Source organism: Populus nigra, chromosome 13 (assembly GCF_951802175.1).
Source record: "Populus nigra chromosome 13, ddPopNigr1.1, whole genome shotgun sequence".
NCBI classification, from domain to species: Eukaryota; Viridiplantae; Streptophyta; class Magnoliopsida; order Malpighiales; family Salicaceae; genus Populus; species Populus nigra.
In genome coordinates, this window is record NC_084864.1 from 1,942,386 (window position 1) to 1,969,947 (window position 27,562).

Genomic DNA, 27,562 nt, shown 5'->3' on the forward strand with positions numbered 1-27,562 from the left:
TCCTGTTGTATGTGGATGATATGTTGATTGTTGGCCATGATGCTAAGAAGATTCAGATGTTGAAGGAAGAGTTAAACAAGTCTTTTGCAATGAAAGACTTAGGACCGGCAAAACAGATTCTTGGCATGAAGATCACACGTGACAGGAAGAAGGAGAAACTTTGGCTATCTCAGGAGAGATATGTCCAAAAGGTACTTGAGAGATTCAACATGAGCAACTCCAAACCAGTTTGTTCTCCACTTGCAAGCCACTTTAAACTAAGTTCTAAGCAGTGTCCTTCAAGTGATGAAGAAAGAGATGAGATGGAAAAGGTTCCTTATGCATCCGCAGTTGGTAGCTTGATGTATGCCATGGTTTGCACAAGGCCGGATATAGCTCATGCAGTTGGTGTGGTTAGTCGGTTCCTCTCCAATCCTGGTAAAGAACACTGGTCAGCAGTGAAATGGATACTCAGGTATCTCAAAGGTACTTCTAGTTTCAGCTTATGTTTTGGTAATGATAAACCTGTGTTGGATGGATACACAGATGCAGATATGGCTGGTGATGTTGATTCTAGAAAGTCCACATCAGGATACTTGATGAAGTTTGCAGGGGGAGCAGTCTCATGGCAATCAAGGTTGCAAAAATGTGTGGCATTATCCACTACAGAGGCTGAATATATTGCTCTTACTGAAGGGGGCAAAGAGTTGTTATGGATGAAGAAGTTCTTACATGAACTTGGCCTAGTTCAAGAGAACTTTGTGTTGCACTGTGATAGTCAAAGTGCAATCCATCTCAGTAAGCATCCTACTTTTCACTCTCGGTCAAAGCACATTGAAGTTAGATATCAATGGATTCGAGATGCTATGGAGATGAAGTCATTTGTTGTTGAGAAGATCCATACTGATGACAACGTGTCAGATATGATGACCAAACCTCTACTGAGAGAGAAGTTTGAATTTTGTAGAAGGGAAGCAGGCTTATCAGAGCCTCCTAAATTGAAGCTTACATGTTGATCGCCAATATGGCGAATTCCTCACATGGTGCGTGAGGGGGAGATTTGTTGTGTGTGGTCCCGCACCATGTGATGGTGGGACCACCACATTAATTAGTAAGAGACAGCAAGGCAAGGCTGTCTCTTTGAATTAATAGAGGAGCTGCCACTGTAGAGGCAGTAGCAAAAAACGGGAGAAAAACAAGAGAAAAGAGAAGAAGAGGCAGCAGAGCAGCCTGTGTTCGTTCTTCGATTTCCAGCTCGTTCACCGTTGGATCGGGCTGAGATTTTGACAGCAGCTTCTAGACACATTCCTCTTCATTCTGGACGGTTGGATCGAAGATTGGTGGTGTGGAAGCTGGCCGTTTTGATAGAAAACGGAGCTGTCAGTTTTGTGAGTTTTTCTCAAATAATTCTCCTTTAATCTTGTTGTAATCCGAGAATAAGTAGTTCTTGATGATATATATGTTGTATCCCTTAGTTGAATCTGAGGAAGAACAGTTGTGAACCCATTATTTGTGATAGTGGAAGTTTTTAGGTGGACTCCGGTCCCGTGGTTTTTCCCGCATCGGGTTTTCCACGTAAAAATCTTGGTGTTAATTTGTGTGATTATTTGCATTATATTTGATCATTGTTTGAATCTGTTTTTTACTGCACAAAGAGAGAAAAAGGATTGGGACTTGTGAATTGTGAATGTATTCCGCTTAATTGATCCGGTTAGTTGTCCCGAGTTTTCCCAACATATATGAAACCATGAAAGACTCATGATCTTAAATTTGGGACCTTGGTCAAGTTATGGAGGCACTAGTTCAACTAAATTGGTTTTACAATTCCTTGATTGAACAATTTTTCTTGGAGACCAGGATGGTAAGAAAACCATGAAGACATTGTCTGGCCAGGAGGTGCCTTCTCTGTATCCATTTTATGGTTGCTCCATTTCGCCTCTTCCTTGTTGAGAGATGTGAAACCAGCCACCTAAGTCAACAATGGTGGGAGTCAAGAATGGTGGTGAAGCCATCCTTCCTTAGTCACAAATTGTAGGCACCAAACTTGTGCCACTTGCCTTGCCTCTTGATTAAGGATTATACTGTGGATACTTTCGGGTCGACATTTCCACCACAGTGCATCCAAGGCTCCATGTATCAGCTCGAAAATCATACCCGCCACTTTTAGGATTAGCAACTTCCGGAGCCATCCATAATGAACTTCTCGAGCCAGGCTTCAAAGACTGACCATCCTCCATACATTTCGACAGACCAAAATCAGCTAGTTTTATGTTTCCAAATTCGGTCACCAGTATGTTTGCACATTTAAGATCTCTATGAATCACATTACAACCATGAAGATACTTCAGACCTTGCAATATCTGTCTAGTATAATGAGAAACTTGGGATTCCTTGAAAGGGCAATTCTTATATGCTTGTTCAAGGGTGCCATGACTTACAAGCTCTAGAAACATATAAAGCATTTGGGTGCCATGACTTCCAAGCTCTAGAAACATATAAAGCATTTCTTCATCCTCGTCTGTTCCATAATACTGAATTATGTTTTCGTGATCCAAACCTGTCAATATAGAAATCTCGTTCCGGAGAGGGCCTAGACTATTTTTATTACTAAGCGAAACTTCCTTCACAGCAAAAAATGATCCCTTTTCATTAGATCCTTTGTATACTGATCCGAATGAACCTTTTCCAATAAGAGCACCCTTTTCCCAATTTGTAATTGCAAGTCTTCGTCTACTAATCTGCCAAACATTTGGCACAATCGTTATGCTTTTCACTTTGTGTATACCAATCCACAAGTGAACTGCAAATTCAGCGCATAACTGCTAGCAATAATAATTAAAAGAAGATAAAATTGAATAGAAAAACTAGACCTACAGCTGGTTACCTTCAGTGCAAGAGAATTAACATCATTGTAGTGATTGCCCCTTGCAATTTCCTCTAGACACTGTAAAACAGAGTCATGATACTCTGGATTGCTGAAGACATCAGCACCTTGTGGGGGGATGAATAGTAAGGAAAATAAAAGAGAAACCAACAAGAAGTATAAGGAGGACCTCATTTAGGGATAGATGTAACAAAACGTTAACGTTAAAATTCAAGATAAGGACGACATACCTAGCTTTTTCCGTATTGTTTGAACAATATTTGCTGTTAATCCTGACACTCCACTACAAAGGAAAAGAAAAATTGGCAGTAAGCATTATAGTCAATTGGATTCGTACATGTAAGGATTTATATACAAGAAAGGACACGATGTTACTCAAAAAACTTGCACTCATGGGATTTTGAGTTCTTTTTTATGTGTAAGCATCTCAAACTACTTATTCCAGGTAGACTTCCCACCAAGGAACTCAAAAATTGTGTCTGATATTATTTTCAAGACAAGACATTACACATGATATGAAATCATCTCCAGGGATTAGTGTATTCTAAGAATAAAAATGAAAGTAAGAGTACCCGATACATTGAGCAACATATCCAGCAGAATGGGCCGCTGCCTCAATAACCCGCCTCCAGGTCTGTACCAACCCTGTTTCATGCTGAGCAAAGGCGTCCGCATAATCTGGACAAGAATAAGATGACGAACAGGCAGCTTCTGTGCTCGAAGAAGGCATTGGAGAAGACCAGGCGGGAGGACAAGAAGATCAAAAGAAAGCAATTGGGGAAGGATGAGAAAGGATCAACAGAAGTGAGGGCGGAAAAGGGATGGAGGAAGGGAAGACATAGGAGTTGTTTCCTTACCATGGAATTGGCCAGGAATGTCTTCATGTCCATTGTTCGGGGTCAACTCTCTTTCCCAAACGATAAAGTGTTTAATGGCGAGGCAAAAAGTGTCGTTATCAGTTGATGAACAAGATGCTTGTGTTCTCGTGGAAGGCACTAAAGAAAGATTGGGGAAGGATGAAAAAGGACAGTATCAGTTAGCCTTAGAAAGAACCCCCACTCATGACAGCCCTTTTCTGGAGCGTGAAAAAATCCAGGATCTTTCCTGTCATTGTCAAATACAAACGTGGAACTACTGTACAAATTACAGACCTTCCCAATTAGGTCATTGTCAAGGACTGTCCCTCCTACCAAACTCCCAAGGACTGTCGTTCTGGATGTAAGAAGAGAAGCTATACATATTCTTTTTAGATGTAAGAAGCGAAACTATACAAATTAAAATTATTTATCTCTATTTAAAAAAAAAACTAATAGTAAAAATAGCTTCTGTGTCTTTTTTTTATTAACAAAAGCACAATGCATATAAAACTTATATTCTCGATCTATTTTCCTATTTTTTATAACAAAAAATGTTACTCTTCATTCAATTAATTAAGCCTTTCCTAATCTCCAACATAACACTTTTTTTTATTATTCATCAACTAGTATGAGTTCAAATAGCAAGAAATATTTTTGTATCACAAGTTTTTACAAAAGTAAATCAACAAAAAATTATTTATTATCTAATAATATTAAAAATTTAAATGAAGCTAAATGCCTACAAGTGAAAAAATAACTATATATGAAGTCTATATATTGTTTGACTTCTTTATGTATAATTAACAATCTTTGGAAGCAACAATCTCTTAATGACTGAGACTAGGGGTGAGTAAAAAAACTGAAAAATCTATTAAATCAAAAAAACTAGAAAAAATTTAACTGAAAAAATCGAATTAAAAAATAAAACTGAATAAACCGATTAAAAAGCCTAAGAAAAAACCGGTTTGGTTCGGTTTTAGTTTTTGAAATATTAAATCGATTGAACCGAATCGAACCAAACCGGTTCAACCAACATTTAAAACCACTATAAAAAAAAACCCTAAAACTAAACTTTTCAATCCTTCAGCTCTCAGCCGCCCCCTCTCCCAAATGTCTTCCCTCTCTCACCACTCTCCTTCTCTAATTCTCTCACTATCTTTTGATGCTTTGGATCAAAAAAATTCAAAACTAAAGCCTTTATAAACAGAAGATGAAGGGATAGAAAACATTTGCCCCAAATTTATGTCTTTCCTTCTTTCATACTGTATACTCCATTATTATTTATAAACAAAAAATGAAGACATAGAAAATGTTTTTTGCTGTCTATTTTTACATAAAAAATATGTGCATTAGAGATATTTTTGCCATCTGATTTAATTAGAGACAGTTTCAGTTTGATGGATTTTACAGGATTGTTTTGGATTTTTTATGAGTTGGTTCTCTTGTCATTTAGATCATTATTTTACACTTTATATACGGCTAAAATCCTTGCTATTTAGACCAATCAATTCATCATCCATCTTCTCCATTTGTTGGCATCAGCATGCCCTTCACATGAAACAAAACTTGATAGTATTGGTTTTTTTAATTTTTTTTCTCAATTAACCGAACTGAACCGAAAATGATCAGTTTGAACTGGTTTCAGTTCTGAATTAAGAAAAAATAAAAATTGGGTTTGGTTGGTTTTTAAAAGTAAAAACCGAACCGAACCAAAAATGCTCATCCCTAACAAGGACCGTTAAAATCTTTAGTTTCAACTTAATTTTTAATAGATCAAAATAACCTCTTCTTAAGATAATAATAAAAAAATTTGGTATTTCTTTTTTAACTATGATAATCATTTATTAATAACAAGAAAAAAAAAGTGCATTGAACTATTATTTTATTTGACTAAAGATTCGCAGTTACAAGCTTTCTTTATAATAATAATAATATATAATAATAAAAAAAGATAAAAATAAAAGTCTGGCTACAAAGATATATAATTGTTAGCAAATTGAATAAGTGGTAACTACTCTCTCAATGATAAATAAATAACATGTTAATATATATGTTAAATTGGAGGAAAATAATATGCCTTCTGACATATTTTTTATTATTAATAGTAGTACTATCGTTTAATCGAACTTTAACTTTCAACCATACACGAATTATATATATATATATATATATATATATATATATATATATATATATATATTACTTATACATATTTTTTCAACTAAATTCACTAAAAAAAGTCACTCCGAAAATTATGAATTAAAAAAATAAAATATAGTGTTAATTCTAATATGATTATAATTCTGAATAGCAAGGTTTCTATTGCTAAAGAGAGTGTTAAATAATCTAAGAAAATAAATAGAAATATAAAAGTAAGAAAAGAAACTGGGGTTTCTTTAATATTGCATAATGTGATAAATTACTAAAAAGAAATTAATTTAACCTAAATAAATACAAAGATACTATATATCCTTCATGAATATAAAAATAAAATAATTCTATATTTTTTAATTTTTTAAAAAAATTTATAATATAACAGCTACAAAGTTTATCAACTAAACACGCCTGGTGAAAGTACTGTTGTTTTTTCATATATTTTTTTATTTTTGTATTTTTTTTTCATTTCCCACATATTTTTTATTTTTTTTCCATTTTCCACATGCTTTTTTTTATTTTTTTGTTTTTTTCCCCAAAATTATCTTCTTATTTTTTTTATTTTTTTGTTTTTATGTTTTTTTTCAAAATTATCTTTGTCGATTTTATTTTTTTACTATTAAACTGGTAGAGAATTTAGCTTGATAGTTTTTTTTGAAACATTGTCGATTGCTACAGTGTTTCTCCACATAATTTTTGCTTTGCTATAGTGTTTTTCCACATGTATTTTTCTAAAATTATCTTTGTTGAATTTATTTTTTTAATATTGAGATGGTTAAGAATTTAGCTTTGTAGTTTTTTTTCTTTAAACATTTTGGATTGCAACAGTGTTTCTCCACATGATTTTTATGTTTTTTTTTTATGATTTTCTTCAAAATTATCTTTGACAATTTTATTTTTTTAATATTGAGTTGGTTAAGAATTACAACTGTAGTTTTTCTCACAAAACATTATGGATTGCTATAGTGTTTCTCTACATGGGTCTTTTTTTTATGATTTTTGTTTTTTATATAATTTTTTTTAAAATTGTCTTTGTTGCTTCTATTTTTTTAATATTAAACTGATTGAGAATTTAGCTTTGTATTTTTTTTCTTTAAAATATTATGAATTGCTACAGTCATTCCCTACATATTTTTTTATAATGAATTTTTTCAAAATTATCTTTATCAATTTTTTTTTTAATATTGAGCTGATTGAGAATTACAACTGTATATTTCCTTACAAAACATTATAAATTGCTAGAGTATTTTACTACATGGTTTTTTTTTTGTTTTTTTTATGTTTTTTTTTCTAAAATTATTTTGATAGTTTTTTCTTAAAAACATTATAGTTATAGATTGCGACCCTTTTTTTTATATAATTTTTTTTCATATATTTTTTTATAATTTCATGGCAATATACAGACATGTAACAAGCCTCCGCGCGGGCATGGCTTCTAGTTTATAAGCAAGATGTGTAGCTTCAGATCAAAGTCTTCCCTTGTTTTTCTTGGTCGCGTGATATCGCGCGATGAGAAAGTTTCAAAGACTCCATTCGGTCCCATTAACATGAATTTGACATTTTGTTTTGCCCCTAAATTAACTCCACAGGCCTGAGAATTTCTTAATTCTTTACTCTTGGATACAATGCTCTCCCATATATATGTTCTGAAATGAGAGGTTTTTTTTTAGCTGACATGGCATATTTATCAAGTCAACATGAAAGTTTCGAAATCGGAATTGATCAAAGCTTTCAAATTTTGAATTTAAATTTCTATAGCAGGCGTATGGGGTTTTTTTATGTGGATAGAAAATGTTTTCGTAAAAAATTATTTTGTTTTAAATTTTTTTGATGTTAAAAATAAATTTTAAAAAATAAAAAAATATTTTTTCCATGCATTTCCAAGTAAAAAATACTTTAAAAAACAACCGCTATCATAATAACAAACAGGTTCTTAGATTATATTTGAGAGTGCGGTGACTTTTTGTTTTTTTTAATACTTTTGCTTTAAAGAAATATTTAATTGATGTTTTTTAAGTATTTTTTTATGATTTTAATTTTGATGTGCTGAATTTAAAAATTAATAAAAAATTAACAATTTATTTTTAAAAAAACTATATACAACGTGAACAAACACGCAATTGATTCAGATTAGATTTTTACAGGAGACTTTAATTTAACAAAGCGAAACTAGCCTATTTTAATCTTTCAATTACGAAGTAAAAAAATAAGCGCTAGTTCTGTTATAAGTTTTGTTGAAGGAGTTCTATTCATTGATTTTTGCCTTTTGAGCAGCCATCTATGAAGTTTTTTCTTTTTTTCTTTTTCTTTTTCCCACAACAGCATAGAGTCAATTTCATCTTTGTATTTTTTTTAAAAAAAATTCTTTTTTTTTTGTTATCATATATTTAGGTAGAAAATAAAAAAAACAATATTATTTAACCTAACAGCATAGTTTTGAAATCCGGCCCGACAGGTCGACCTGGGGCTGAAATCGAGCCGGGCTGATGAAAAAATAGGAAAAGTCATGACCCGGTGTGACCTAGCTGACCTGGCGGGTTGACCCGGCAAAACCCGGTTACAACCTGTTGACTTTTGCTTTTTTACTAAAACAACGCCGTTTTGAATTTTTTTAAAACATAAAAATTGACCTCGTCGACCCTATGACCCAATCAAAACCTGAATCTTGAACCGGGCCGGCCACCAAGCGGGTTTAAAAAGTATGCCTAAAAGAGTTTATCTCCCAGGTTATGAATTAAGCCAAAAAATAAAGTTAAAAACCAGAACAATCAATCCAATATCTTTCCTGTCATTGTCAAATACAAACGTGGAACTACTGTACAAATTACATGGACCTTTCCCAATTAGGTCATTGTCAAGGACTGTCCTTTTAGATGTAAGATGCGAAACTATATATATTCTTTTTAGATGTAAGAAGCGAAACTATACAAATTCAAATTATTTATCTCTATTTACAAAAAAAAACTAATAGTAAAAATAGCTTTTGTGTCTTTTTTTTTATTAACAAAAGTACAATGCATATAAAACTTATATTCTCGATCTATTTTCCTATTCTTTATAACAAAAATGTTAACTCTTCATTCAATTAATTAAGCATTTCCTAATTTCCAACATAACACTTTTTTTATTATTCATCAACTAGAATGAGTTCAAATAGCAAGAAATATCTTTTAATTACAAAAATAAATCAACAATAAATTATTTATTATCTAATAATATTAAAAATTAAAATGAAGCTAAATGCCTTCAAGTGAAAAAATGACTATGAAGTCTATATATTGTTTGACTTTTTTATGTGTAATTAACAATTTCTAAAAGCAACAATTTCTTAATGACAGGGAGGGACTGTTAAAATCTTTAGTTTCAACTTAATTTTTTATAGATCAAAATAACATGTTATTCAGATAATAATAAAATTGGTATTTTTTAACTATCATAATCATTTATTAATAACAAGAAAAAAAAAAAACAATCATAGCAAATGAAAAAATAAAAAAGCGTTGACAATAACCTGGAAAGAAAATCTTTATCCAAGAACGGAAATACAATGTTTATTTTTTAGTCAATTAAAAAGTTGAATGAGAATAAAATTAAAAAAAATCTAATTTCATAAATTATCTCAAATAAAATAAATAATAATCAAAATAATAGAGATTAAATCTAACAGATAAAAAAGTTAAAAGAAGATGAAATTAAAAAAAATATAATTTCATAAATTATTTCAAATAAAATAAATAATAAAAAAAATAATGACTAAATCTGATAGATAAAAAATTTCAATTAAAAAAATAATAAGAGAAAAACAAATAACAATTATAAAAATAGGATCAAAGTTGATATAAAATTTAAATTAAATTAAATTTTAAAAGATAAAATTAAAAAAAATATAACAATTAAAAATTTAAAAATCAAAATTTAATTTTTTTGCTTCTCTGTGTAGCGCGCCTGTTTTCTTGCACTGGCTGTGTTTTGGGTTGCTGGCTTACAATCAAAATGGAGTGTTTGCGCCTCTTGGTTGTCGTTTTGGATCTGGGAGAGCCTGCTGATGCACTAGCAATTAACGCTGTGATTTCAATGCAGCTTGAGGTTCATGAATGGTTTTGGCTTGGATGTGGCTGGGTCCCTTCTCCTTGCGTTTTGGCTTGGCTATGGCTGGGTTCCTTTTCCTTGTTATTTTCTAATTGAGATGCAAAACACAATTATATTCTTACAATACACAATCCAAATAAATCTACAGCTACAATGAAAACACCATCGCGAGCAAAAATATCAAAAAACCGATTAAACTAAGAAAACTGGAAAAAAAATAACTAAACAAATCGAACCGAAAAAAAACAATTAAACCGATTGAAATTTTGAAAAAACTGGCTGGTTCGGTTCGGTTTCGGTTTTATAAACAAAAAACCAAAAAAACCGAACCGAAACCAGAAAAAAACCGAGCCAAACCGGAAAACCGAGCCAAGACCGGAAAAACCGAGCCAGACCAGTTTGACCCGGTTTCAGTTTTTTTAAAAAAAATTCAGTTTGGTTATTTTTTTTTATAAAAACCGAACCGAACAGAAAATGATCACCCCTACCGTTACCCTTTCCTTTTAGATTATTTTGTTATATTAACACATAGGGTGAGAAAAAAATCAAAAAACCGATTAAATCAAGAAAATTAAAAAAAAATTAAATTGTAAAAAAAATAATTAAACCAATTAGAATATTTAAAAAACCAACTAGTTTGGTTTCATAAGCCTGAAACCAAAAAATGAACCGAAATTAATAAAAAAAATTAAACCGAAAAAAAAGAGTCAAACCGAAACCAAACCCATTAGAAATTACAATAAAAAAATCCCAAAAAACAATATAGTTTTTGGTTTTTAATATAAAATAACCGAATCGAAACCGAATTGAACCGAACCAAAACCAGTCGGTTGGGTTTCGGTTTTTGTTCTAAAATAACCGAACCGAACCAAAATCGATCGGTTTGAACCAGTTTTGGTTTTTTTATTCGGTTTGGTTAGTTTTTTAGGTAAAAACTGAATCGAACAGAAAATAATCACTCCTATTAATTAACACCTATACACCACAGTTTTAAAACTCGGTCTGGCCAAGCGGGTCGACCCGGGACTAGAACCGGGCCGAGTTTAAAAAAAAAGGAGAAGTTAAAAATCTGGGTAATCTGACTGACTCTGTGATCTAGTTTATCTGGTAAGATCCAATCAAAAACTCGGTTGCAACCCATTAATTATTTATTTTTTTTAACAAAAACGATATCGTTTTGATTTATAAAAATTTTTGGGCTGGATTGATTCGGTGACATAATCACAACCGTGACCCAAGCCTTGAACCAGATCGATCACCGAATCAGGTTTAAAAACTCTGCTACACACATGACATTCCCCATGTCAACCCTTTTCTAGGCTGTAAAACAAGTCCAAGGTCCCTCAAGTTTTGGAAATTAGTCACATGAGTCCTTTTACTTCAATTTTGGTCACTCAAGACTTTCTACTTTTAATTAATGGCCATGCATGGTCGATCCCTCCATCTGTCACTAACATTGTAAGAAGCCTGTTCATTCCAAGAAATCAATGATATGAATAACGCCATAGGGAGGGATAGGATTCATCCCATTGTAGTAATCTGCTCGCAGCTGCTGGAACGAGTAATTTCCATTGTGGTAGTGCTTAATGTTTCTTTTCTGATCTTGCAAGCTCTGTAGAAATATTATTGATGAGAAACATGGTTAGCATCAGAGATAAGAAGATGATGGATAGACTGAGGTCAATCTTCAATCCAGATTTGCTGCTGATCTGAGCTAATAGCCAGTTTGCTTAAAGTATGAGCATCCTGATTAGTACATCTAACCAACTTCATTGAGTACAGCTGGGAATGCTCAACAGCACAGAGTACAGATTCATCAAAACTAAAAGGTTGAACTCACAGATTTAGAATCCAAGTTCATAATACAATATATAAGATTTGAGAAAAAAATGTTAAAGGTTAATCTTTCACCGAACAGCAATTCGCTAAGATCAGGTTGCGTGCAAGATGATTCATTCACGAAAGGATGAGCTAAAAGCTCGGCAGCAGTTGGACGCTTATTTGGATCGGGCTGCAGGCATTTATTGATGAAGTCCTTCAAAGTATGTGAGAGAGAATTAGGAATAATAGGTCCTGTGCCCTTTCTAATTGCACGTTCTAAGGCCAAGGCATCCCTGACATTATACTGTGGAGACTTTCCGGTCGACATTTCCACCACAGCGCATCCAAGGCTCCATGTATCAGCTCGAAAATCATACCCGCCACTTTTAGGATTGGCAACTTCCGGAGCCATCCATAATGAACTTCTCGAGCCAGGCTTCAAAGACTGACCATCTTCCATGCATTTCGACAGACCAAAATCAGCAAGTTTTATGTTTCCAAACTCGGTCACCAGTATGTTTGCACATTTAAGATCTCTATGAATCACATTACAACCATGAAGATACTTCAGACCTTGCAATATCTGTCGAGTATAATGAGAAACTTGGAATTCCTTGAAAGGGCAATTCTTATATGCTTGTTCAAGGGTGCCATGACTTACAAGCTCTAGAAAAATACAAAGCTTTTCTTCATCCTCGTATGTTCCATAATACTGAATTATGTTTTCGTGATCCAAACCTGTCAATATAGAAATCTCGTTCCGGAGAGGGCCTAGACTTCTTTTATTACTAAGCGAAACTTCCTTCACAGCAAAAAATGATCCCTTTTCATTAGATCCTTTGTATACAGATCCGAATGAACCTTTTCCAATAAGACCACCCTTTTCCCAATTTGTAAGTGCTAGTCTTCGTCTACTAATCTGCCAAACATTAATTTGGCATAATCGTTATGCTTTTCACTTTGTGTATACCAATCCACAAGTGAACTGCAAATTCAGCGCGTAACTGCTAGCAATAATAATTAAAAAAAAATGATAAAATGGAATAGAAAAACTAGGCCAACAGCTGGTTACCTTCAGTGCAAGAGAATTAACATCATTGTAGTGATTGCCCCTTGCAATTTCCTTGAAACACTGTAAAACAGAGCCATGATACTCTGGATTGCTGGAGACATCAGCACCTTGTGGGGGGATGAAAATTAAGGAAAATTAAAGAGAAACCAACAAGAAGTATAAGAAGGACCTCATTTAGGGATAGATGGAACAAAACGTTAACGTTAAAATTCAAGATAAGGATGACATACCTCCAATCTCCTCATTCTGAATTGGACTGCCTAGCTTTTTCCGTATTGTTTGAACAATATTTGCTGTTAATCCTGACACTCCACTACAAAGGAAAATAAAAATTGGCAGTGAGCATTATAGTCAATTGGATTCGTACATGTAAGGATTTATATACAAGAAAGGACACAATTTTACTCAAAAAACTTCTCAAGGGATTTTGGGTTCTTTTTTATGTGTACGCATCTCAAACTACTTATTCCAGGTAGACTTCCCACGAAGGAACTCAAAAATTGTGTCTGATATTATTTTCAAGACATTACACATGATATGAAATCATCTCCAGGGATTAGTGTATTCTAAGAATAAAAATGAAAGTAAGAGTACCCGATATATTGAGCAACATATCCAGCAGAATGAGCCGCTGCCTCAATAGCCCGCCTCCAGGTCTGTACCAACCCTGTTTCATGCTGAGCAAAGGCGTCCGCATAATCTGGACAAGAATAAGATGACGAACAGGCAGCTTGTGTGCTCGAAGAAGGCATTGGAGAAGACCAGGCGGGAGGACAAGAAGATCAAAAGAAAGCAATTGGGGAACGATGAGAAAGGATCAACAGAAGTGAGGGTGGAAAAGGGGTGGAGGAAGGGAAGACACAGGAGTTGTTTCCCTATCATGTAAATGGCCAGGAATGTCTTCATGTCCATTGTTTGGTCAACTCTCTTTCCCAAACGACAAAAGTTATCGGAAAGGAAAAACGACCGAGTCGTTATCAGTCATGAACAAGATGCTTGTGTTCTCGTCGACGCCATTGGGGAAGGATGAAAAGGGATAGCTGAAGTGGGGATTGTCAAGTGGTGGGGGACAAGAGTTTCCACAGTCTTTGAAAGGTTCACGTTTGTATTTGAAAATGACAGGAAAGATCCATGACAGCCCTTTTTTAGGTGGTAAAACGAATCCAAGATCTTTCCTGTCATTGTCAAAATACAAACGTGGACCTTTCAAAGCATATTTTCTTTACCATGATCACGAGTTCACCAGTGATATAATAATCGACAACAAACGAATAAAAAATATCAAAAGATTAAAACTACAGAAAACTAACATACTACATATTCTATTTTCCTCTTTTTTATAACAAAAATGTTACTCTTCATTCAATAAAAAAAATGTGAATCAAGAATTTATCATTTTCTTGCTTCTGTTTTAAAACCTTGAATTATGAATAAAATAGCCATGATTTCAGGTTTTATCGGTGGAAGATAAAAGTCTGATCGAACGTAAGCATATAAATCACTAGAGGCATAGCATAAAAAGTCAAGTAAAATCAGCCACGACGAAACACACTCTTGGCGAGAAATTCATCTCTGTGAGGGGGGAGTGGACCCATATATGGCTGCTATATTTTACTGATTAATGTTTTGATATTGTGGTGTATAATTTTTTTTTTGTAAAATATATTATAAAATCATCAAAAAATATTTAAAAAAATTATTTTAATATTTTTTTAAGTAAAAAATGATTTGAAAAACACAAAATAAGATAATAAAAATCTCGCTATTTCAAAGAGTTCAAATGGCAAGAAATATTTTTTTATTCATCAACTAGTATGAGTTGAAATGGCAAGAAATATTTTTGTATTACAAGTTTTTAGGAGTTGTACGGCGGGCGAATGGGCTTTACCATATGCAGCAACCGTGCACGTCTGTCACTTAAAGATAACTCAATAATTATTTGCTCAAAAGAAGGTTTTCGTGGAGGAAAGTGTCCAAAGGGAGAAGGAAGTTTTTCAGTCACGGCGAATCACCAGGGAGGGATGCATTGCAATGTTGAGAATAACTGCCAAGGATGGATGAAAATGCCATGGGCTTTTATATATGGTTTCATAAAAGAACGTAATCATGAGCTTAATCCTAGCAAAATAGCACCTCGCCACTCACACAGGACAGGATTAATGTACATTTGCATTTCAATTTTAGAACTTCATTAACGGAACTGTTTTTGTTATCTCTTGCAAAAGCTTGTATTTGATGATATTAACTTTCTTTAGGATGAGAAAGATCTCAAAATCCGAGAGTGATACGGTTCAACCTTGTGTAAAGTCAGATTCAGATTTTGACGTAAAAGTTTCTACTGTTTAGTTTTACACTATTGAGCATAACTTCAAATCCAACCGTTGGATCGAGCTGAAACTTTACTAGAAGATTTCAGAGGTGTTTGTCTATGTTGGAGTATATTTTCAGGAGAATCCACATTCGAAAAGGACTTACAACATAGGTCCAAATAGGCTATATGAATTCTGTTAATTACTTCATTTTGACTTGTGGACTTTCTATTTTGCAAGGATCATTTTCCTACAATGATGTGGGAGCTTAATTATTTTGGGAATTTTCTAGTTCCACAAGGATCTTTAACGAGCTGTAATATAATCTCCAAGTGTGGTAAGGATTCATTAATGTTTCAGAATCCTTTTCTTATAAGGATTCCTTATTCATCCTAGCTACACAAAGAAAGAAGAGTTGGTGGTATTTAATGACAAGTTAGTTATTTTTGTTATTTTCTTCCATGTTTGAGCTTAATTAATACTTTGTTTTCAGTTAAGATTCAAGGCTTGTTTGGATTAAGTTATGAGCTTTTCAGTTTAGGGTTTTGGGTCAGTTTTGAGTGGACCTCATATAAGTCCACATAAGGGGTCCATTAAGGTTAATTTTTCAATAACTATTTAAACTCATGTAAGCCAAAATTTCAGCAGCTTTGAGGATTATTACTTCTTGCATTCTTCAATTTTAACATGTGAGAGTGATTCTTGCATTTTTCAGTTCTTGAACGAACTGAATCTGACTTATTGAAGATTAACTAGCTTTGTGGCGTCATTCTACTCATTCCAATAGTGTTGGTGCCTTGGGGCAGGTTTCTATTGTGTCACACTCCTATCAGACCTATTTCGGCTTTTCGGGATCAGATCTCAATCTTGATTGTGGGTTGCGTGACCACGTAATCATGAGGTTCGCATCATAGAGTTATCTGCATCGTGAAGAAATCCGCTGCTTATCAACAGCATCTACAAATGGTTTTAACATGTATTGAGGAGAACACAACGTTTATCCCTTAAGGCTGAAGTTGTGGCTAACAAAGTGAAAGAACTTGAGTCTGAAGAGCAAGAAGATTCAGATTCTGATTGGGATTATAGCTGAGAATTTCTGGTAGCATCTGAAGCTAGCTGATTCTGGTTTTGCTTGACAAATTACAAATGGATAACCTCATTTTAGAACTTTGCTTTCGCGAAGATAACTGTTGCTAGCTACATGCAAGATTGTTCGTGCCATCCAAACCTCTAGACCCAATTGTAATGTGAATTTGCTCTATTAATCTCTTCAACAGCAAGGTTCGATTGGATTCGTAAGAAAAGGCTGGTTTTGGAACTGCTGTACACTGAGATTACTAGCTGAAAGCATGACAAACTTTTAATAGCTGATAATGATTTAGGAAAACCATGCATCTGAATTTTAAGCAGATCACTGATCAATAAATCAAGATTTAATTCTGGGCTACGAGTTTCCACTGAAATGAATTCCTCCCATTTAAAGTGCAGAACGTAAAAGGGGAAACTAGGATATCGTTATACCTGAGCTTCTCGAACTCAGAGTCAACTAAACTTTTGAGATTTGGCTTGGGATAGTTATCTTGTTTTCAAAATTTTCCTTAAATACACCACTTGTGCATGGAAGGTTTTACAAATACGGTAATAACCATGACTATCAGGGCTGATTGGGATTGTAGTAGTGGTGGCGGTTTAAAATATTTTTTGCTTAGAAATGTATTAAAATAAATTTTTTTTATTTTTTTAAAATTATTTTTGACATTAACATATCAAAACGATCTAAAAATATAAAAAGAAATTATTTTAAGCAAAAAAAATTCAAAATTTTTAGGAACGTGGTGCAAACACACCCTAAATCATTAGATTGGACCCGTGTTACATTACAAATCCGTACTATTTTTATATAAAATATTTAGACATCACAATCATGTTTTTTTAAAAAAAAAATCCAATAACCTGGGTTATAGTCTCATCCAACTAAATAAATTGGCTTTATTTGAATCATATAGCAAAAGAAAAAAAAACAACGATAACAAATGAAAAAAATATAGAAAAAAAATGATCATGTTAACTTAAAAAAAAAAAACCTTTATCCAAGAATAGAAAGACAATGTTATTTATTTTTTAGCTAATTAAACATGGTATGATGAAATAATATATAAAAAAAAAGACAAAAAAACCAGTGTGAGCCAACCTGAGATAACATGATAGACATGTAATATGATAGTCTAGATTAATATGTCAAACCCGCAAGGATCATGATAACTTGAAAAAAAAAAAAAAAACCTTTATCCAAGAATAGAAAGACAATGTTATTTATTTTTTAGCTAATTAAACATGGTATGATGAAATAATATATAAAAAAAAGACAAAAAAAACCAGTGTGAGCCAACCTGAGATAACATGATAGACATGTAATATGATAGTCTAGATTAATATGTCAAACCCGCATCTTAGGTCATGAGGTCGGGATAATCTGATAAAAAATAAAATTTTTAAAAATCACAATGCCATTTAAGAAAAAAATATCATCCGACGATATCGGAAAAGAAAAAACACAAAAAAAATATCGATCCCTATTAACTTTTCAAACTTGTGACTCGGGTCATCAGACTGAAAGCACTATATATGGAAAAATCATGAAGCCCAGTCCCCAAGTAATGAAACGTTAAAGGATGAAATCGAGTAAATAAATAAATTACACTAAAAGATTCAAAATTAAAAAATTAAAATTAAAAGAATATGGGTTAAAATAGAAATAAAAGAACAAATTAGAAAACAATAACAAACTTTCAATTTGAGGGTTAAAATGAAAAGAAAAAAAACATTAACAAAAAAAAAATCAAAAGAATGAGGACCAAAATGATAAAAATAATACACTATAAATTTGGATTGGAGGATGATATTAAAAAAATATATAAAAGGGCCAAGAAAAAAAAATCAAGAATCAAAAGACAGGCGATTAACATCTCAACCGCCAACTACATGTATCGTACCATGAGAAAAAAAAAAAACACTGTGGCACATCTAATGCCATGGTAAAAGGGAAGGTTGAACCACTAAGAGGTGTAACACAAGCCGCATGAACTTTTCAAATTTTAATATTATTTAATTTATGTTAAAACACTATAATTTCCTCACTAAAAGAGCAAGTAAAAAAACCAATATGAAAAGACATTAAAGACCCTTAGTTGAAAGGGTTTTTTTTTTACTTTAAGTGCAATTATTGAACATTCATAAATAAAAACATTATAATACCCTCAACAAAACACAGTAAATAATAAGAAAACCAAACTTGATATAACATAAAAAACACTTCACAGAAGGGTTTTTTTTTATTTTCTCCAAGAGCATTTAAGTATTTTTACCGTGTATTCAAGAGGAAAAAATTGAACTGACCAGAGACACCAAGCATATATTCTTTGATTTAAATGTCGGTTTTAACATAGCGTGGTTTACGGGTTTAATATTTTCACTGTTAAAAAAATAAAAATAAAAAACCTCTAAAAGTCAGGCCAATTACGAGAAAAGCTAATCATGAAGGAAAATACCGTAATTTTTCCCATGAAATATTATGAATTACTACATTGTATCCTTACATTTTTTTTTTACACATGGTTTTTTTTTCCTTTTCTTTTTGTTTTTTGTTATGATTTAAAAAAAATTATTTTTGTTAATTTTATTTTTTAATATTGAGATGGTTGAGAATTTAGTTTTATAATTTTTTTTTTATTTTGTCTTTCTATGAGGTTAGTGTGATTTACAGGTTTATCAAGATAACCTAGATTGCCTCAGTTTATGAATTTGGTAGGGTTTTTTTTTTAATTGAACTTGAATTTTTTATAGTTTTTTTTCCCTTTCCTTTCCTTTTTATTTTTTTGTTATGATTTTTAAAAAAAAATTATTTTTGTTGTCATTTTTTAATATTGAGATGTTGAGAATTTAGATTTGTAATTTTTTTTCTTTTTATTTTGTCTTTCTATAAGGTTAGTGTGGTTTGCAGGTTTGTCGAGGTAACGTAGGTTATCTCAGTTTATGAATTTGGAAGGTTTTTTTTAATTGAACTTTACTTTTTTATAGTCTATTTTTTTGTCATATTTGTCACGACCCGATTCCCGGATCCATGACCGACACATAGGCAAGGTTCCCCTCCAAGGTTCCATACCTATGCGAACCCAAACTTACACACAAACTTATCCTAACTCAATTAGAGTTCAGCGCAGCATTAATAACAAAATCAATTTCATAATATAATTGAATTGTCTTAATACAAAAGTTTATAAAAGTTCAGAGTTTTGGAACACTAACTACACATAAAGGAAAGGTACAAAGTACAACCAAAAAGCAGGTTCTGAAGGTCCAACAAAATGACCTGCTATCAAGCTATAAGCCTGAAAAGGATAAATAATGAGAGGGTGAGTTCAACAACTCAGTGAGTAGATAACGTTCAATATACACACACGAGGTAATACAGCAATGAGAAATATATATACAAGTATGACTTTAGGTTCTTATTGAAGTGTTCTCAAATTGGCCATAACAAGAAGATCATATGGTAAAACTTGTCAGAAAATCAAAATGCAATGAGCATGAGGCTCCGTACTGTGGGATGATCAGTCCACACAGGTTGGTGACTCCCCCGACCAACTAGGGTTCAGATACGATGTGCACAAAGACTAACACTACCCTGTTAGCATGGGTATTCTGACTGACATACCATAGGTTCATAATCATAATCTAACAAACATATTCATATCTCAAAGCTCAACTCATGACATCAATAAAATGAGGAGCTATCAATTCAGAAGTCAATTCAAAATATATGTTGGTTCATATCAAGAATTCATATTCAATAATTGATCATGCTTTATCAAAACAAGGATAATAATCAACATATATATTATCAAGAAGCATGATCCAATTCATATTAACAAATCAAATATTTATAATATTTCTCTTGCATATGAAAAATTATCCACTCACCTGACTCGAAAGCAACAAAACTCAAAGCTGATATCGAAGAAAATCCTACTGACGTCCCGCCGGTAGAATATCAGAATTATCTGAATATAAAGGAGACATATTTAAGAATGACTCAAAAGAATATATATAACCTATTTAATACACTTATCTAAGGGTGTATTCCATAACCCTAAATGTTTTTGAACTAACTAGTTATCTTTCCTAAAAACCCAACATTTAACGGTTTTCCTGAAATCTAATCCATAATAAAACAATTAATAAAATTGGTAATAATTCACTAAATAACCCTCAATTATTCATCAAACCAATCTGAAAAAGGTAATATTACAGCTAGGGACTAATCTATAATTTATCATATTCTTAAGGGTTAAATTGCAACTTTTGTCAAATTGGAGGACCAAACTAAAATTTATCATAAATCCATGAATATACTGAAATTATGTCCATAATTCATCCTCATTTCTGTCCAGATCATCTCATTATACTCCAGGGACCATTCTGGAATTTTACCAAATTTTTAGGGTCATTGTATTTTTTGTCAAATTGGAGGACCAAATTGAAAGTGTTAAATTCTCTTATCTATACAGTAATTCTGTCCATAATTCATATGTTATTCTGTTCAGAATCTCGGAATAGGCTCCAGGGACCATTCTGCAAATTTTCCAAAGTTTGGGGACTAAACTGTAATTTTCCAAAATTGAGGGACCAAATTGAATTTTCATCATCTTCAACCTCCAACTCAGAATTCTCACAGGTTACCTACTGTTCTTGCCAAATTTCTAACTCAACATTCACCATTTACACAATTCATAACTCAAAATCATCATCTTTCAATTCAATCTCTCAAAATCATCCAAATAATCAAATACCCACAACAATTAACTCTATAACATTCAACTTAATTCATCAATTAACCCAAAACACAAATTTTCAAAACCCTAACATTTATCAAAACCAAAATTAAAGCTTAATTAACACATATTTATACATTTAACAACCTAAATCTTACCTTTAAACTTATTTCTTCCAATCTCTTCCTTTTCCCTTATTTTCCCCTCTTTTCTCTTCTTCTTCTTCTTTCTCCCTTTCTCTCCTGCCGGTTCTCTCTCAAAATTCAGATCCCTCTTTCCTTCTTTTTTTTACTTCTATTTATATTTATCAAGTTTTGTTGAATTACCACTATACCCCTTATTCATTTATTCTAACCTTTAAGCCTTCAAGGGCTTTATTGTATTTTCCAATCCCTTTAATACAAAACATCACAATATTATTAAAAAAATAGTTTTAAAAAAAATCATGTTATTAAACTTTATGAAGTAACAAAAATTAAAGGAAGTGGTGGAAACTATTGTTCACTCAACACTCGTTGCACTGTAGATTACAATAGTAATCCACATTCCACAGTGTTTTGCTTTCTTTTTTTTCTATTTTTTTTCTTTTTGAATTTTTGTTATTATTTTTTTCAAATATATTTTTGTCGATTTCATCATTTAAAATTGAGATTGTTAAGAATTCAGCTTCGTAATTTGCTTCTTTTTTATTATCATTATTTATATGAGGTTAGCGTGATTTATGGGTTTGCCAAGGTAACCCAGGTTGTCCCAGTTCACGAGTTTGATGGATTGTTTTTTTTATATATATAATTGAACTTAATTTTTTTTATAGTCTTTTTTTTTTAAATTCAAATTTTTTACTCGGAAAAGAAAGGTGAAACTGATTCCATTTATTTATTTGATTTCTTGTTGAGGAAGGTGAGATCATCAATGTTATGTTGTTTTGTTAACAAACTCACATAAAAAAGATTTTGTCAAAGAATTAAGAACCTGGTTTTCAAGTTCCTAATGTATATGCTAGTATTCAAGATGAAAACGGTTTGCGAGAAAATGTGCTATTTGAAGTGCTTGAGATCGCAGCTGCAGCAGTCATGTGGTTACCTATTCTTCTTTCTTGTGAATCTTTTTGTCAGCTTGAATGCTTAATGTTCTGGCTTTGTCACTACAATGAAGTGATCAATATGCATAGCACCCAAATCCATCTCTCAGGGCCAGGAGGAGCACTGGATATTATCATTTCATTAGGAATCATTGGATAGAATTCTCTTTCTGGTAATGTAATGACCAGCACCACTGATGGGAACTGTTTTCTAGATAGTGATGGAGGTTCAGATGAGGAAACCTTTGAAGGTTTTGGTGAACATGAAGCTGCAGGAGATAGGCTGCTTCAGCAATGCATTTCACAGAGTGTTGTAAATATTGGCTTGATTTTGACAGAACCGTCTATGGAAAGTTCAAATGTGGATGGTTTAGAACCATATACTGGGATGACTTTTCCATCTTTAGATGATGCAAGAGATTTATGTTGTGAATATGCCAAGCGAACAGGTTTCACCACACGAACAAATCGTATTAGGCATTCATTAAAGAATATGGCAGTTATTGGGCATGACTTTGTATGTTCTAGAGAAGGCCTTCGCGCTGCAAAGCACTCACTGAGAAAAGACACAGTTCTTCCTCCACGTCCAGTTACAAGAGAAGGATGCAAAGCCATGATAAGGTTGTCAGCAAGGGATGGAGGGAAATGGGTAGTTACCAAATTTGTACAAGAGCACAATCACAAGCTCGTGACTCATTGTAAATTTCTTGGCGAATTGCCAACTTTAAGCACACTCAGTGAGGTGAGTCCGAGATATCGCTTGCAATTTGCACAGCTGTTTTTATAAATAAAGTCAGCAATTTTTAGAAATCAGAATATTCATGACAAGGGTATTGACCCGTCTTGAAATGCATCACAGATTTGTAAGGTGTCTGATTTTGAAGGTCATATACACCAGCCTAAATACATGCACTCATCAGTCATCACCATTGCTCAAGTTCCTCCAGAAATTCTCTTAGCGACATTTCTAATATCACACACTCCTCGAGCACTGTTTGTTTACAACTCCATGGATTCATGGATGTTTAAGTCTGTTATCATGTTTCTTATATCCAAATATTTGTTCCTAAAACCAGATCCAGACATGTCTTCTTCTGGTAATTCCAAAACTGATGCAACTTATATTTACATGATTGTGTTCTGAAAGGGTTTATCGGCAGTGGTAGGGATTGAAGTGGCAGTTTTGCCAGCAAGCCTTTCATTCTTGGCTGGAAATAATTAGTGCACATATTGCCAATTTTAGTGGCAGTATAGCGACACTCTAGTCCTGAGGCTCTTACCAATTTTATGGTTATCATAGCCCACAAACTCAAAGTTCTTAGATGTTCTGAGTCACATATTGCCACGTTTTCAGCAACGCCATGTCAATTTTCATTATCCAGCTCAAGTCTGTGTAACAGCAAAGGTTTCTGTCATTACATGGTTGAAAAATCAGTTGTTACCTGCAAATGAAAAACATAAAGTTTAAAATCCATTGCCTATGATATGTGCGTGTGGTGAGATGACAAGTCATAATGACACCGCCAAATATTTTTGCTATGGCGGTACTTCCCTGATATGAAAATGGGAGATCTTTGGTTTGAACTTAGTCATACAAGATGGGGAGGAGCTTCCTGTGTGGAAAAGATTTAGATATGTTAAAAGGAAAGTGGGTGAAATCAACTGAAATAAAACAATTCCTCATGAAGGCTCCAAGATTGATTTCAAATTGTAGTTTGCTCGTGTCATTTTGAAGTAAAACCAATGGAAAAGGCTAAAGCCTTCCACGTAGGCTGTGAAATATATTTGATCGAGGAGTTGTATTGATGATGAGATTCCGATACTGGATTCTTCCACCATTTCTACTACTTTCAACATTTTCCTTCTTGTCATTCGTCAACTTTGAAACTTTCAACATGTTTGCAGGAGGAAAAAGATAAGAAGATGCAGGATTTATACGATGAGCTTCAGCGTGAAAGAGAACAATCTGCAGCATTCCAACAACAGCTAAGCATGATTATCCAAGATCTCAAGGAACATGAAGAATTCATGTCTTTAAGAGTTGAAGATATAGTTAACACTTTGAAAGAAATTGAGCTTGGTGATCTATAGTTTGTGTAACACAGATAAATTGCAATTTTTCAGTGGATGCCAAACTAGAACATCGAGCTTGCTCTTTTCTGGATTTCCTCATCGAGGCTGACCGTCTGTATAATTGACATAAAACTTTTTCTGGAGAACACTGAAATAGAATGAATACAAGTCATGAACTTTTTTGGTGTATACACAATGCTTTTAGCTCATAGTCAAGTGGAGGAAGATGGCCATATTTCATTTTGGAAATTCCATTCCGAGTTTTTCTCTGATGTGAACATCTCAACAGCTAGTGGACTTGCAAGGGAACCAAATGCTTCATTTCTCTCCCCTGCTCAGATTTGTTTCAACCCTGCAAAATATGCCTTCTGTTTCCAGTTGTTTGGGCAAAAAGTTGTAATCCCATTGTAGGCCAACAGTGTCTGAAGAGACATTACAATCATTTTTAGTAGTGGTTTGAGTTTTCTTTGGATTTTTTTGTAGCTTCTTCTTCCTAATTTTACTAAAGTCAATGTTCAGTTGGTTTCTTCTTATAGTGGCAAATTTAGGTTAACATTTTAGGGTTTTAATTGAACTGCTATTCAAGGTCCTAACTCTTGACATGGACAAAATTTAATTTTCAGGTGTACCAAATTGGAAGCAATCCTACAGCTCATTTTTACTGCATCTCATCCTCAAGATAAGCAAACCCACAACTCCTTTTTATCTGTGTAGGACATTTCACTACAAATTGAAGTTATTTTGCAAAAATCATGGATGTTCAGAAGAGCTCTTCATGAAAACTATATTCTAGTTTGCAAGAGACAAAGCAGAAGTGAAATAGCAGCATGCTACAAAAAATCACATAACATAAAAACAATGATAAATAATGGAGGATTTAGCCAAGAAGAACAATGAAACCACCCACCAAGCCAATCAAAAAGATTTCAAAAAACTAGTAAAACCCCAAAACAAATTGCCTACTCTAGAGTTCCAACCCCCGTCAGGCTCAACTTTGATGGCTTTGCTTTGCCTCATGCCAGCAAGTGTCAATGATCGACTGCTGTAGCCGTGTGATATTGATTCGCAGCAGAAACGCTTTGTAAAGCTGATCCTGTTTGATGACCACCACTCTTTCTTTCTTGATGTCCAAACTATTTACACCCATAGTAAAGATTAGTGAAATATGAGCATATGATTAACCCAGAGCACTAAAGCCACCACCCTTCATCATCTTCTTAAACTCCTTGTAATCAACCATTCCATCACCATCAACATCCACCTTCATTATCATCCTCTTACAGTCCTCTAAAGTCCTGCCTTGTTTAAGCCCAAGTGATGCCAAAACAGACCTCAACTCATCAACGGTGATGAAACCATCCCCATTTTGATCAAAAACTTTAAAAGCCTCCCTCATATCTTCCTCCTCGTCTTTGTCATCCATGAGTGATTGATACAATTCACCAAACTCATCAATATCCACACAACCATCACCATTGACATCAATCGTTTCAATCATCTGAGTCAACTCTTTATCAGGGATAAAGATACCGAGATTCTCTAAAGAATCATTCAACTCCTTCTTGGTGATCTTCCCATCTCCATTCCTATCAAACATTTGAAAAACTCTCTTTAACTCAGCTTGGTCCATTCTTGTCAAAACAAAAGATGGAGATGGCAGCAAAGAAGAGGGTTTCTTGGTATTGGTATTGGTATTGGCTTGGTGGGGGTAGCACCAAGAAGTGTTGGTATTGGCTTGGTGGGGGTGGTACCAAGAAGTTGGGAGGAGGAACCTAAGTTTCTTGGGGACCAAAGAGAGGAGGAAAGAGTTAAGCAGGTTGTAAAGAAGGAAAATCCTAAGCAAAATAGTTGGCATTGAAAGCAGGAGTGCAGAGAAAATGTGGGGTGGGGAGATGTTATGCCTCGGTGTTTTTGCTCTGGTTTTGACAAGATTTTCCAGGCTAAATTTCGGTCCTTATATAAAGGAAATTAGAGCACAAATTGTTGGATTCATGATAGTATTTTAAAAGGAAAAAAAAAAGTTGGTCACTTTCGAGCTGGCCTCATCTCCCATCTTGTTCTACGCGCAGAAACTATCTATGAGAATTAACCTTTTTGTCAAAGACGCGTTGCTATTGTTGTCGTTGTTCTTGGGTTTGTGTCACATGGTAGATTACTAATTTATTGGTAAACTAACCTTGCTTTATTGTTTATTGCTATTTTAGTTGTGATATCGAAATTGGAGACTAGCTCAAAAAATATCTAAATTATTGAGTCATTGGAGTTAAATCATAGGTTTAATTCATTTTTATTAAAATAATATTGTTGTTTTTCTTCTTTTTCTTTGTTAATTCTGCAGCCGAATTTAATAGATCTATTAAGTTTTACCGAGTTAATATTAACTAAAAATCCAGCGTACATTAATATTTGATGTTGAGTTTTATAAGTTAACCTGCTGAAACAAGTCGAATTCAAGTTTATTTCATTAATTTATTAAGTTTTGCATCATGTTATTTTATCTGGATTAATTATATAAAAATATTCATTATGAAAATTGTCTAAAAAAATCTACAAGGTTATGTGATCAATCATAAAACTAGATTTTTAATGCATTGAATTGTCCTATTTTATTGGAGAGGGTTAATTTGTACTTATTCACTTTATTTAAAAGTTCGTTGGAAAACATGACCGTTGATAACGGATCTAAAGATTAAAGAGAAGGCAAGGCTATAAAGACACAGCGAGATTTGGGAAGGGAACGCGCCAACGGAAAAACTAGAGGTGATAGTGACCGTTAGATTCTGTAGCAAATAAACGGCTATTAACGAGTGATTGGTGGGAAGGTGACACCTGGCAACTTTAAGGGACAACGCCGGTTTGCCCCCGTCTTTCTAGATTGCGTTTGGCCTCGGTTTTTGGACTCGAACGGCTTTAAAAGAGACCCTTAATGAAAATTATTTGCTGGAATCATAAAATTAAGACAAGAGTGAAGACTTAACAAGTCATGTTAATGGATTTGATGTTCTTAATTAAAAAAATTAGTGAATGCCAGCTTGCAAGTCTGCACTATATCACAAGTAGGATAAGAAAATAAATTAAATCTTAAGGAAAAAAAAATTCAGAAATATTTGATATTATTATTAAATCTTGACCTAACATGTTAATCTTAAAACCTTTTAATTTAAATTTTTATCTAACTCAGATTTAAAATTAAATCTTGTGTGGGTTGTCTTGGTATGATCAAGTCAACTTGGTCAGTTCAAAAATAATTCAGTCGATCGGTAAATTGAGAAAGAAATTGATGGAAAAAACATTTCGACACAACTTCTTATTTATTTTAGATTTAAAATTAAATCATATAAGAGCTATTCCGACGTAACCCAATCAATTTGTGTATATCTTGTGTGAAAAGTGTATTATATGCAGGATTATT

General features: G+C 33.2%; 4 protein-coding genes across 4 annotated transcripts; 1 reads left to right on the forward strand and 3 right to left on the reverse strand.

The window, feature by feature from the left end:
• Positions 1-2,048: 2,048 nt before the first annotated feature.
• LOC133671458 (mitogen-activated protein kinase kinase kinase 1b-like) lies at positions 2,049-3,593 on the reverse strand. The gene is made up of 4 exons (XM_062092226.1): positions 3,436-3,593; positions 3,094-3,146; positions 2,864-2,970; positions 2,049-2,717 (listed from the first exon to the last, which is right to left on the reverse strand). The coding sequence occupies exons 1-4, from the start codon at positions 3,591-3,593 to the stop codon at positions 2,049-2,051; spliced, it is 987 nt and encodes a 328-aa protein (XP_061948210.1).
• Positions 3,594-11,660: 8,067 nt separating this feature from the next.
• On the reverse strand, positions 11,661-13,608 carry LOC133671459 (mitogen-activated protein kinase kinase kinase 1b-like). The gene is made up of 4 exons (XM_062092227.1): positions 13,451-13,608; positions 13,087-13,187; positions 12,857-12,963; positions 11,661-12,703 (listed from the first exon to the last, which is right to left on the reverse strand). Exons 1-4 carry the CDS (start codon positions 13,606-13,608, stop codon positions 11,786-11,788), a joined length of 1,284 nt encoding a protein of 427 aa, XP_061948211.1. The 3' UTR covers positions 11,661-11,785.
• Positions 13,609-22,258: 8,650 nt separating this feature from the next.
• Positions 22,259-24,168, forward strand: LOC133671460 (protein FAR1-RELATED SEQUENCE 5-like). Its single transcript, XM_062092229.1, has 3 exons — positions 22,259-22,819; positions 23,432-23,482; positions 23,983-24,168. Exons 1-3 carry the CDS (start codon positions 22,259-22,261, stop codon positions 24,166-24,168), a joined length of 798 nt encoding a protein of 265 aa, XP_061948213.1.
• Positions 24,169-24,963: 795 nt separating this feature from the next.
• Positions 24,964-26,095, reverse strand: LOC133670625 (calmodulin-like protein 3). The gene has a single exon (XM_062091164.1). It carries the CDS (start codon positions 26,003-26,005, stop codon positions 25,328-25,330), a length of 678 nt encoding a protein of 225 aa, XP_061947148.1. The 5' UTR covers positions 26,006-26,095; the 3' UTR covers positions 24,964-25,327.
• Between the last annotated feature and the right edge of the window lie 1,467 nt (positions 26,096-27,562).

Excerpts from the sequence above, each read along its gene's own strand:
- LOC133671458 (XM_062092226.1), bottom strand. The coding sequence starts at position 3,593 with ATGCCTTCTTCGAGCACAGAAGCTGCCTGTTCGTCATCTTATTCTTGT. Across the intron at positions 3,147-3,435 it reads TATGTTGCTCAATGTATCGG|TGGAGTGTCAGGATTAACAG; the intron begins GTACTCTTACTT and ends TTTCCTTTGTAG. Across the intron at positions 2,718-2,863 it reads TTAATTCTCTTGCACTGAAG|ATTAGTAGACGAAGACTTGC; the intron begins GTAACCAGCTGT and ends AATGTTTGGCAG.
- LOC133671459 (XM_062092227.1), bottom strand. The coding sequence starts at position 13,608 with ATGCCTTCTTCGAGCACACAAGCTGCCTGTTCGTCATCTTATTCTTGT. Across the intron at positions 13,188-13,450 it reads TATGTTGCTCAATATATCGG|TTTTATTTTCCTTTGTAGTG; the intron begins GTACTCTTACTT and ends CTCACTGCCAAT. Across the intron at positions 12,704-12,856 it reads TTAATTCTCTTGCACTGAAG|ATTAGTAGACGAAGACTAGC; the intron begins GTAACCAGCTGT and ends AATGTTTGGCAG.
- LOC133671460 (XM_062092229.1), top strand. The coding sequence starts at position 22,259 with ATGACCAGCACCACTGATGGGAACTGTTTTCTAGATAGTGATGGAGGT. Across the intron at positions 22,820-23,431 it reads CTTTAAGCACACTCAGTGAG|CAACGCCATGTCAATTTTCA; the intron begins GTGAGTCCGAGA and ends CCACGTTTTCAG. Across the intron at positions 23,483-23,982 it reads AAGTCTGTGTAACAGCAAAG|GAGGAAAAAGATAAGAAGAT; the intron begins GTTTCTGTCATT and ends ACATGTTTGCAG.
- LOC133670625 (XM_062091164.1), bottom strand. The coding sequence starts at position 26,005 with ATGCCAACTATTTTGCTTAGGATTTTCCTTCTTTACAACCTGCTTAAC.